Below are 12,552 nucleotides of genomic sequence, written 5' to 3'. Positions count from 1 at the left end.
AACTACCAGAAGTCCAGGCTGGGTTTAGAAGGGGTCGTGGTACTAGGGATATTGTAGCTGATGTTAGATGGATCTTAGCTGAAAGCAGGGAATACAGAAGGCAGTCGTCAGAACAGAGCAAGGGAACACTGCATGGTTCAAAATTGGGAAGGGTATACACCAGGGATGCATCTCCATACCTTTACAACCTATATGCAGAACAGATTATCTGGGAGGCTGGGCTCTATGAGGAGAAATGTGGGGTCAAGATTGGTGGAAGTATATAGTTGTTGTTATTCATTTCTATAAGCCTATAAATGACTAAAATATATATATATTTTAAAAATCCTTACAACACCAGTAAGCAACATCATGATAGATTGTCAAGAGTTTGATTTTGCTTGAACCTACAATAATTTCCCATAGAAGCAGCAGTCAAGAAATCAAATGTTATGTTGCACTGAGAAAATCTATCACAAAAGCCATCTTTTTTAAAATAAAAGCCATCTTTATAAAAGATGTCACTTTGAGGCCTATGACCAAAAAAAAAAAAAAAAATCACCAAGCTATGACCCAACTAAGTTTTTTCCCCCCAACTAATTCATAAGCGTGTGAAAGCTAGACAATAAATGAGACCAAAAAAGAATGAATGTCTTTGATTTATTGTGTTGACAAAGAATATGAATATATACCTGACTGCCTAAAGAATGAACAAACCTGTCTTGTAGGAAGTATAGTCAGAGAGCTTGCTAAATGTGAAGGAAATGTGATTACGATTCATGTATCTAAGATATATATCACTGCTGATGTCAGATGGATCCTGGCTGAAAGCAGGGAATACCGGAAGAATGTCTGTGCTTTATTGACTATGCAAAGGCATTTGACTGTGTGGATCATAACAAGTATTGGCTGACTTTGAGAAGAATGGGAATCCCAGAGCATTTGATTGTGATCATGAAGGACCTATGCTGGACCAGGAGGTTGTTGTGTGAACATAGCAGGGAACACTGTATGGTTTAAAACTGAGAAGGGAGTGTATCAGGGTTTTATTCTCAACCCACTCTGCTGATAGTGAAAACTCAGGAATGTCAGTTCAAGTCCCTAGGACAGGATAGTGCTACCTCCCAGGGCTTCTGCTCTTGAGGGGGACGGTGCCCAGTGGCCCCTTGTGTCTGGAGTGGACCTCACTGACGATTACAGGCCAGGACTACCAGGTTCTGATCCTCAGGTGCATCTGCAGAGGATGGAGACCGGGATGATGGGCAGGGTCCCAGTTTAAGTCCTTAGCAAGCATAGGCTCCTCATTGATTGCCCCTCTCTGAGCCTGAAACCTCATGTATAGAAGATGAAGAAGATGTATGCTAAGCACTGTAGGGCTGTGGGGCTTAAAGGAGTCACTCTGAACGGGTGCTGGAGACAACAGGTGCCAACACCCCTGCTATCGTGCTGGTTGGCCCCTGCATCTCCTGGGTTCTCAGCACTGCTGGTCCAGCACCCACTTCCACATTCATGTACATAGAGCCAGATTGAGACCATTTATCATTTAGTCCACATGGTGCAACGTAGGAGGGCTGAGAGGGACCTCCAGTGCTGTTGTTACCAAGGCTCCAAGCTGTCCCTCACCCTCCAGAACCTCTTCCCATAGGGATTGTTGTTAAGTGTCGTTGAGTCAAGCACAACCCACAGTGGCCTGATGAACAACAGATCTGTACCCTGTCCTCCCCTGGGCCATCCTTACACTTCCTGACACATTACAGCCCATGGCAGCTATCACCATGTCAATCAATCCACCTGGTTGAGGGGTTTCCTCTCCTTCACCAGACCTCTATCGTTACAAGCATCATGTCCCTCTCCAAGGAATAGTCCCTCCTAGCAAGATGACAGAAGCATGTGAGGTGAAGCCTCATTATCCTTGCCTCCGAAGAGCACACCAGCTGTGTGTGGGCTGTTCAGTGCTCTTCTCCACAGACCAAAGGTATCAATTCTTCTGCCATTCCTATTTATTGGCCAGCTCTCAGATGCATAGCAAGTGATCGGAAAGACCATGGCCTGAATCAGACCAAGGGATACTTACCACTTACTGTCCCAGTGCCACGTGGTGACCAAGACTAAGGGTTCAAAACCCAGCACTTGTCTATATTTAAGCAGTGGGCACCAAGGGACATGGGGAGGCTGCTAGTAATTATTAACCAAAGTCTGCACAGTTGTCAGAGGAGCAAACAGGGCAATGTCTATTAGCTGGAAATTGGACCACTCACCTATGCTGTCCTACGTGTTGGTCCTGGGCACTGCACAGCTCCATAGAACACCATGACTCAGAAGAAGGCTTAACTCCTGGCAGAAATCCCAAGTTCTTTTAAGGCCATTCAAACTCATTGTAGATCCAAGTGCAGACTAGACTGACCCATAGGCCTCTCAAAGCTGTGAACTTTTGGAAGGTGATTGACAGCTTTGTCTTCAAGGTGCCTTAGGCTGGGTTGATTGATTGATAAGAGCGTGATTACCTGTGTCCTCAGGGACTGCTTAACACAGGGGCTGTGGCAGGCCCTGGGACCCAATGGCAGCTGGAGGATTGGTAGTTGGGACTTGTTTGGCATCAATCCTGGCACAGCTTAATTGTTGTAAAGTGCCTTTGGATTGGTTCAGACACATAGTGACCCTGTGTACAACTGACAGAAACGTGGCCTTATCGTGTGACATCCTCACAATCTGTGCTATAAGAGAGCCATTGATGCAACCACTTGTCGTTTCAACTATTCATATACATTTTATGTCTTTACTTGAAACTTGCTCAGTTTAACAACATTTTCCCCACTTTTCCCTTTGTCTTCCCCATTTCCAACTGTCCTTACCTGCCAATTTTCTGATTTCTGAGTTTTGTTTTCAGATAATGTCATTTCTTTGGTCTTGATTGTATTGAGGAGTAAATTCTTCTCTGGTGCTATTAGTCATGGTATTATTGTTGTTGTTTTTAAGTTCCATCGAGTCATAGATGACTCATAGCGACCCTATGAATGAAAGACCTGAACATTTGTATAACTTCCACCGTTTCTCTAAGTTCAGAGTGTTTCCAGAGGCAAGGTATTATGGAAGTGGATGCCACACCTGCTTCCAAGCTTGTTTTAATCAGAGAGCTCTACCAAACACTGTCCACAATGGGTAAACATTATCGCATTTGACACATCAGTGTCACAGTGTTCAGCATCACAGCAACCACACGTTACCTCTATACAGCAAGTGGACAGACAAGTGTTATACCACTTAGAAGAATATTTGACCAAAAATAATGAAAAGTAGGCTTGAGGGCTGCAGATTAAAATCACCCGCCGTTGGCTTGGTAGTGTCACTTTCTATCTCCTAGGCCAACAGAGCTCTCTCTATGTTGTTGTTGTTGTTGTTAGGTGTTGTTGAGTCATAGATGACTCGTAGCAACCCTATGAATGGAAGACCTGAACACTTGAATAACTTTCATCGCTTCTTCAAGTTCATAGGGTTTTCAGAGGCAAGCTATTCCAGAAGTGGATGCCACTCCGGCTTCCAAGCTTGTTTTAATTGGGAAGCTTCACCAAACACTGTCCACCATGGGGAATCATTATCACATCTGGCACATCAGTGTCACAGTGTTCAGCATCACAGCAACCATGAGTTGCCTCTGTACAGCAAAGGGGCAGACCAGAGCTATACCATTTAGAAGAATGTTTCACCAAAAACAATTAAAAAACCAGGCATAGACCTATTGATTTCTGGAGCTGGCTTCAGTTCCAGGCTTAAAGAGTCTATCAGATCAATAAGTCTGGTTTTATGTTTTTGAATTTTGGTCAGCCTTCTTTTTACTCTTTTTCTATCCAGGGCTTTCTATGATGATTTTTTTCAGAGCAATCACTAGTACCCCTCTAGTCCTTCTGTCCTCCGTGTGGGGGGAGGCTGCTGCTCCTCTGATCCATCAGTCATTTGAACTGTTCCTGAGTCTTCTTTCTTCATTCTTCTTTGCTATGTACAAGAAGAGGTCAGTAGTTGCACCTTAGATGGTTGGCTTGTATTCAAACATCAGTTGCTACTCACTAAAGCTGGAGATAGAATATTTTATTTGTGTGTCATGATGCCAATTGAACCAGTTGTTCTCTGAGACTGTGGTCCTGTTTCACAGCCATCCCCTTCAGATGTCTGGTTATAGTACATTTTTATAATTTTCATCCATATGTGGTCTACTACGCACATAGATGTGTTAATTGTTGCTATTGATATTGTGGTTAAGTGCTGTTAGATGAACCCTACTTTACAGTGAAACCTACAGATCAGAATTCCAACAGATCAAAACCCTGCCCAATGCAGCACTATCCTAACAATATCTATTGTCTTTAAACACATTTTTTTATTTTTAAATTGTAGAGTATTTTTACTGGCACCCAAGTAAATCCTATATCCTTCAACTATCATCATAAATTTCCCACACAATTCCATGCCCTTAAACTTCAAAAAACGTATTGTGATGGGAAAGTCTGCTGTTAGGGACCTCTCCAGGGTATTGAAGAGCAATGGTGTCTCTCAGAAGACTAAGGTATGTCTGATACAGGCCATGGTTTTTGCAATCACTTGTTATGCGTCAGAGAGTTGGACAATGACTAGGGAGGATAGAAGGAGAATTGACGCCTTTGAGCCTTGGTGTTGGAGAACAGTATTGAGGATATCATGGACTGCCAAGAAAACAAACAGATTCATCCTGGAGAGGGTTAAACCAGGCTACTCCTTGGAGGCAAGGATCCTGAGGCTCTGTTTAACATGCTTTGTACATGTTGTAAGGAGAGACCGGTCCTTGGAGAGGGACATCATGCTTGGGAGGGTGGAGGGCAAGTGCAGGAGGGGAAGGCCCTCTAGGAGGTGGATTGATTCGGTGACTGGGGTAATCGGGATGGGTGTGTCAGAGACAATGAGATTGGCACAGGACAGAACACAGTTTAGGGCTGTTGTGCATAGGGTCACTGTGAGTCGCAAGCGACTTGATGGCACATAACAACAGCTACATGCTGAAACTTTCATTTAAATGTAATCATATAATCATTTAGTCTCACATGATTGGCTTCCTTCATGTAGCATATTTTCAAAGTTCATCCGTGTATTAGCAGGTATTTATTTCCTCATTTCCTTTTTATTTGATAAAAGTGGTTTGCTTACAAAGTTTGTATGCATATTTTCTCCCATGGGATTTTTCCATTTCCTTTATGCACCTCTCTCTCCCCATCAAATTTTGCAACGCTGTGATTACCCCTCCTCCCCCCCCGCCCATCCTTACCCCTCTGCCCCCACCCTCCCCTCCTTGGATCCTCATACATGTTTTACTAGTTATCTTCCTATTTCTATAATAATGGTCTTAGTATTTGTCCTTATGGGACTGAGTTAGTTCACTTAGCATAATGCTCTCTAGTCCCTCTCAAGTTACGTTGTGATTTTAAAAAATCACTATTTCTGCGTGCTGCATAGTATTCCACTGTGTGAATGTACCACAATTTCTCAATCCATTCAATTGTGGTTGGACATTTGGGCTATTCACATGTTCTTGCGATGGTGAATAACACTGCTACTAACACTGGTTTACAAATTTCCATTTGTGCCTCAGTTCTCATTTTCTTGGAGTATATTCCAAGCAGTGGAATAGCTGGATCATATGTAATTTGTATGTTCAGTTTTCTTAGGAAAGACCACATTGCCTTCCTGAATAGTTGTACATTTTACAATCCCACCAACAGTGTGAAAGAGTTTCTATCTTACCACATCCTTTCCAACATTTCTTACTTGCTGTCCTGTTAAACTTTGCCACTGCTACTGGGGTGAGATGGTTTCTCACTGTGGTTTTGATTTGCATTTCTCTTATTGCCAGTGATTTTGAGCATTTCTTCAAGTGTCTGTTGGTCATCTAAATATTTTCCTCTGTGAAAAACTTTTCATGTCCTTTGCCCATTTTGTATTTGAATTATTAGTCTTTTTCTTATGGAGGCCCTGTAGGATTCTGTAAACTTTTGATGTGAGACCCTTGTCTGAATTGGTATTGCCAAATGTTTTGGATTCCACCCCCCACCCCACCCCCAGTCAGTAGGTTTTCTTTTCACTCTTTTTGACGTGTGTAAGGATTTAAGCTTTAGAAGATCCCATTCATCAATTTTATCCTCTCTTGGCTGTGTATTTCTGGCTGTCTTTGTCATCCTTTTTATACCATGAGCTAGGACTTCTATTTTAAGCACTTGTTTGAGTCAGTGTGTCAGTGTCTGTCTATCTCTCTGAGGAGCTTCTCCTCCTCCTCTGACTCCTTACCAAATAGCAATTTTTTCCCAAGGATTGGACCATCTTGTTAACATGTGCAGTGTATACAAATAAATACATAGAAATAACCTCTGCCAACCCTATGTAGTACCTGTGGGTGCACTCTGAGTCTAGCCTGCAATCGTCATGAGAGCAGACCACCTGGCCTTTCTTCCGTGGCCCAACATTCGGGCTCAGTTGCCTGTGGAGGACTTAATTATTGTGACACCAAAGCTCCTTATGGAGAGCACTGTCCCTTACTTTCAATTCCGGCTCTTGCATATTTGTAAAAGTTGTTAGTTTATCTTACAGGAATCTCATGCCAAACCAAGGAATAGGTGTTATTTTCTATAAGGGGAAACTGGGGCACAAAGAGGTTGAGAGTTTTTGGTGGGTTTTTAAAAATTTATTTCTACTCCTCCAATGTCACACTGCTAGTTAAGTAATAGAATTTGGCCTTAAAAAGAGATCCTCTGATTTTCAAGATTTGCCATTAGTCTGTGTAGCTGATGGTGTACAGGCCGTTAATAGAGTTTGTAGACATCAGAGGTAGCAATGAATCTTAAGAGAAAAAGATGTATTTGAGAGATGGTTGACAACTTTTTCTATTGTTGTTGTTGTTAAGTGCCGTCAAGTCATAGGTGACTCATAGCAAACCTATGAATGAAAATCCTCAACACTTGTGTGACTTTCATCCCTTCTCCAGGTTTGTAGGGTTTCTGGAGGCAAGCTATTATGTAAGTGGATGCCACTCTTACTTCCAAGCTTGTTTTAATTGGGGAGCTTCACCAAACACTGTCCACCATGGGTAACCATTAACACATTTGACACATCAGTGTCACAGTGTTCAGCTTTTCAGCAACCACAAGTTACCACTGTATGGCAAGTGGACACACCAGGGCTATACGACCTAGAAGAATGCTTGAACAAAAACAGGTCTGAGGGCCGTGGATTAAAAGTCACCCACCTTTGGTTTGGTAGCATCAGTTTCTGTCCACTAGGCCAACTAATCACTCTCTATGTTGATGTTAAAAAAAGATCAGTTTGGGAGCTGTTTGGAAACTTTTCAATTAGAGTGAATCATATGAACTTACAGCTACTTGATGATTTTGACTGAATTAAGGACGATTCTATGTGACTGCAATGAGGTCAATGTATCAGAGATGATGAGGACGGTATAGGATAGGACAGGGTTCAAATCTGTTGTTCATGGGCTCACTATGAGTTATACTTGACTCAGTGGCTGGCATGTAACAACAACAACAGTTTTTGAGGTACACACCCCCAGAGCCTAGCCTTGAGGAGAGATTACTGGATTTGCATCAAATGGACAGTTGATTCCACAAGACAAGCATGTTTATGTGACCCCAGAACAGAATAGAATCTTCTAGGTGGAGGTCTTTAAGGAGACTCTTGTCTCTGTAGTCCTTTGGTAGAACTGTAAAGTGGGGAAAGAGCAGAAACAGCTACTCCCTGACAAGCTCCAGTGCTGACACCGGAACTGTGGTTGACTGTGAAGACCTTGTTGATGGTTACAAGCAGGAGTAAGGTGGGAGCTGAACTGTGGTCCCGCAGAGCCTCACCAGAGTGGAGGGGTAAGGAGCAGGTTGGAGGAGTCAGTCAGGTTGCCATGTTTCCCCTCAGAGTGACTAAGGAGCAGACAGGCCATGACTCTCCAGAACCTTCTGAGAACAGCTTGACACATGACAAGGGAGGGCAAGGTACTTAGATTGAATGTATTGGTGGTTTTGAGGGATATATTGTCATGGGTGAGCTTGTCGGAGGAGGATAAAGGTGAAGATTAGGGGACATTCTATTCTTTTGAGGAGAAGCCACTTAGTTCCTCTAGAAGATACATCTAGGAGTTGCTGTGATTGAAATAGGAGTCCATAGGTAAATATTCGAGTACTTGTCTGCTCACCAAAAGACTGGTTGTTCAAATCCACCCAAAGATGTCTCAGAAGAAGGACATGCTGTTCAGCCTTTGAAAGGTCACAGACATTGAACACTCTAGTCTGTAAGGTTCTACTCTGACATAGACAGCATCAGCATGAATTGGAATATCCTTGACAGTGATTGGTTTTGATTTTTGACGTGACACAAAGATGTTAAAGACAAACTGTCTAGTTTACTGGAGAAGAACCAGCAAGAAAAATATGCCCAAGCTATCTACACAAAAAAACCTGGTGAGATACAGACTCTGATGAATGGCTCAGATAAGAAAACAGATAAAATTGGAGATGCTGCAACCTTCTCTACCATTGATGGAGAAGCAGCAGGTTAATGCATCCCTGTGAACTGACCCTTTTAAGAGAAATAGCAGGAAGTGAACAATGCTAGACCTTGTATGATTGAGAGCACTCCTGTGGTGGAGAAGTTAGAAGGGAAATTGATGGGAGACTATGGCCAATGCTTGTGGACTGGTGAGAAGAGTGTCTGACTTTTCAGTCTGAACTCAGAAGTCATCCTGGGAGTGGAAGGGGGTGGGGGAATGTCTGAAACACAACTGGATGCAACATCCTATACAATGTGAATTTCAGCCGACACTGAAGCTTTGAATTCTTAGTGCATCCTGTACCCATGTGAAACCTGTACATAGATTAAGAGGTGGTTGCACAGAGCGAAGGGACACTGCATTGTTTAAAATCAGGGAAGTGTGCCTCAGAGTTGTATTCTTTCTCCATATCTACTCTATCTGTACAAGGAGCAAATAATTTGACAATTTGGACTAATATGAAGATCAATGTGGCATCAGGATTGAAAAAAGACTCATCAACAATGTATGTTATTGACACAACCTTGCTTGAGGAACGTGAAGAAGATTTGAAGCATTTGCTGCAGAAAATCTCACTGCAGTCTTCAGTAAGGATTTCACCTCACCATCAAGAAAACAAAAATTCTTACTGCTGGACCAATAAGCAATATCATGATAGTTGGAGAAAAGATTGAAGTTGTCAGTGATTGGATCCACAATCAACACCCATGGAAGCATCAGTCAAGAAACAGATGGATTTGTTTCATTGATAAAGTCTACTTGTCAAGGATTTCTTTAAAGTACTGAAGATCAAGGAGTTCAGCTTAAAGACTAAGATGTGCCTGATTTAAGCCATGATATTTTCATTACTTCATACGCATGTGAAAATCAGACAGTGAATAAGGAAGAATTGATGTCTTGAATTGTGGTGTTGGTGAAGGACATATGTGCACGACCAAGAGAATGAACAAACACTTGGAGGAAGTGCCACCAGGTAGATTCTTAGAGGCAAAGTAAGTGCAACTTTGTCTCGTGCACTTCGGGCATGATATCAGGAGGTTCCAGTCCTCAGAAGAAGACACCACTTGAAGAAGTAGAGTGTCAGTGAAAGAGAGGTAGTTGGGTTGACATAGTGACTGCAGCGATGGACTTGAACATGGTTGGGATTATGAGGATAGTGGAATAGGGAAAGGTTCTAGTCTGCTGTTCATAGGATTTCTTTGAGTCACAGTTAACTCAAAGGCACCTAAGCAAAACAACCACACATGAGTACCTAGAAGGACCCTGAGACCTTCCCTTTCTACATATCATTAGGGTGTAAAGAAGTCTTGGAGAATGGCGTGAGGAACTTAACAATTTCTAGGTCAGTCCATGGTTTATTGCCCACCAAGGGAGAAGACTTGACCCGAGAGTGGGGGCCTGAACCTGAAAGGCAGTTATGTCTGTGAGGGGTCTGTCACCCTTCCCAGGAAGATGAGATTCTTGATGTTCTCCTTATAGATGACGACTAAGAAGGGTCTGTTGAATTTAACATTGATGGGCAAAGAAAAGAACGTGAATTCCAAACCAGTGGCCCCAGCAGCTTCTGTTCCTTTTTCATCAATAGTCAGCACAGCCTGATGCACTGCCTGAAGGGGAGAAAACAGAGGCCTGTTTGGAAGGGGGGAAAGGCTGGGGCAGGGCCACCCTAGCTCAGCCCTGGACCCAGGGCAGCTGTGCGGGGACCAGTCCCTGGGGTACAAGGGCAGTCTCTGGCCACAGAGAGTTTTAGGTACTTGATCTTGCTAATATTTCTAAATAGAAAATGACAATGACAACAAATAATCTTCACAATCCAGGTTGTGTGTACTATGAGGACGTGCTCATCATGTGGTGTGGTGTGGTGGAAGGAATGCAATTTCCACTACAAGGATGTGAGTTCAAATCCCACTTTCTCCACCAGCGATTCACTGCAGGGAGACTGTTTAGTTTCTTAAAGCCTGGGCTTCCTAACAGGAAAATCATGGCTGTGGGATTGGGCCTCTGTGCTCATTCATTAGTTCATGGAATGACCAGAAGAAGTTCAAGTACTTAGTGTGTGTGTGTGTGTGTGTGTGTGTGTGTGCACGTGCGCTCACCTGGGTGGACCTGTGTAGGTCTGTGTGGGTAAGACTTTGTGAAGAGTGTTTTTGTGTGTACACGTGTGTGTGTGTGTAAAGTGCGCACACATGTGTTCACATGTACTTATTTGTATACGGGTGTGTGATTGTGTCTGCATAAATGTGGTTGTGTTCTGGGGTCACGTTTCATGATGTGTTTTTATGTCTCCTGCATGTACATTTACATGTATGTCTGTGTGTGCATGCACGTGGATAGAGGTGTATGCATGTGGGTATCCTCGTGTAGTTGTATGTATAAGAATGTTTATGAACACATATGTGTGCCTGTGTGCATTTGCACATATAAGCATGTGTTTTGTTTGTGCTTGACTGTGTATTTTTGTGTGAATGCACTCATGTAACTGGGGTAAAAGGGGGTAGGTTTGTCAGAATCAGTGAGATTAGCTTAGGATAAGGCAGGGTTCAGAGCTATTGTACATAGGGTCACTATGCATCACAGTTGACTCAAGGGCACAGAACAACAATAGCATGTGTGTGAGTATATGTGTGTGAGTGTATGGGAATGAGGATGAAAGTTTAAAATCTCTAGTATGACAACTATTGGGAGCTTCTAGTTGGTCACTGCATGCTGTCTTGACCCTGTCCCCTCTTTCTCTGTCTTCTCTCTTCTCTTTCTCTGTCTTCTCTCTTCTCTGGGGACTGTCTCTGTCCTATCTCTCACCCTCTCTTCTGGTCTGTGTCTACACATACTTTCTCTGACTCTCTCTCTCTGTATGTCTATCTCTCTCCCAAAGCCTTTCCTTGATTCCACCTGTCACACTTTCCTTTCCTGACCTGCATTGCTTGCCCTCATGGTATACAACCTCAACTTCTGATGTGAAAGATTATTTCATATCTCTGCTTACCTGGCATATTTGTTTTGTTTTTACCATTAAGTTTTAAGTTCCTTAGGTAAAGACTTTGATGATCAAAGCCAGATGTTCAGTACACACTCAATATTGAACTGAAATTGTTTCTTTGGTGACTATCCATCTGAATAAACTGTTCACATAAGTGAAACTGTTCTTGGTATTTTGGAAAATAGCTCCAAACGTCACAGGGGACGGGAGCTGGAGAGTCCTTTTGAAATCACTCAGTCTAAGCCTAAATCTGGGTAAGCTGAGTCACAAAGAAGGAAAAGTGAGACTGAGGGTCAGTAATGGACTCAGCCACTGAGACTGAAATGGGTACTTCAAGGGGTGCTTGAAGTTCACCTTCCTCAGTTGGCTTCTTGACAATGGAATGAATCATGTTTGATTCCTCAGATGGTCTTGTTTGAGCTCCCTCCCCCTTCCTGAGCTCCAGTTTCCATACACACTCTAATCAAAAGACAAAGGTGAAAGAAATCCATCATCCCCTAGAGTAATCTCACCTTTGACACCTTCAGGGGTGCTGTCTTTGTGATCCCTGAGAGGTCAGCCGCAGAGCTGAAGACATTGGTCACGCCTAGTTTTCCCAGGAGGTCTTTCAGATCATAGTTCCCAGAAATGGACAGTTTGGGAAAGTGGAGCTTAACAGACCTGTTGAAAAGGAAAAGATAATGGAGGCAGTTCTGAGTAGATTGGAGTAAGTTCAACTCCACCACAGGGTACAAGGATTTTCCTTCTGTTCCTAATCCTCCAGCTCACATTAGGACGGGGAATCAGCTTTGGATTGTATAATTTTTAAATGGTTCTTCTATCAGGATTGGTGGAAGATCTATTAACAATCTGTGTTATACAGATGACACAACCCTGCTCGCTGAAACTGAGGAGGGCCTCATGTACTTGCTGTGGAGGGTCAAGGACTGCAGCCTTCAGTATGGACTGAGGCTCAATGTCAAGAAGACAAAGATTCTCACCATTGGACCAATTGGCAGCATCAGGATGGATGGCGAAGAGATTGAGA

At 43.0% G+C, this 12,552-nt stretch overlaps 1 protein-coding gene across 1 annotated transcript in view; it reads right to left on the bottom strand.

Moving 5' to 3' along the window:
* Positions 1-9,963: 9,963 nt before the first annotated feature.
* The window catches only part of LOC102875569 (alpha-1-antitrypsin-like), a 32,231-nt gene continuing 29,642 nt past the window's right edge, over positions 9,964-12,552 (bottom strand). Inside the window, exons 3-4 of the mRNA XM_006879200.1 lie at positions 12,038-12,185; positions 9,964-10,155 (exon numbers count right to left, since the gene is read on the bottom strand). Of these exons, the coding sequence (XP_006879262.1) occupies positions 9,964-10,155; positions 12,038-12,185 (340 nt within the window). The remainder of the gene's footprint in view (positions 10,156-12,037; positions 12,186-12,552) is intronic.

This window comes from Elephantulus edwardii, unplaced genomic scaffold (genome assembly GCF_000299155.1).
Source record: "Elephantulus edwardii isolate Elephantulus edwardi_28Jun2011 unplaced genomic scaffold, EleEdw1.0 scaffold00002, whole genome shotgun sequence".
In the NCBI taxonomy this organism is placed as follows: Eukaryota; Metazoa; Chordata; class Mammalia; order Macroscelidea; family Macroscelididae; genus Elephantulus; species Elephantulus edwardii.
The sequence above is the reverse complement of the archived record's forward strand: the minus strand, read 5'-3'. Positions and strand labels throughout refer to the sequence as shown.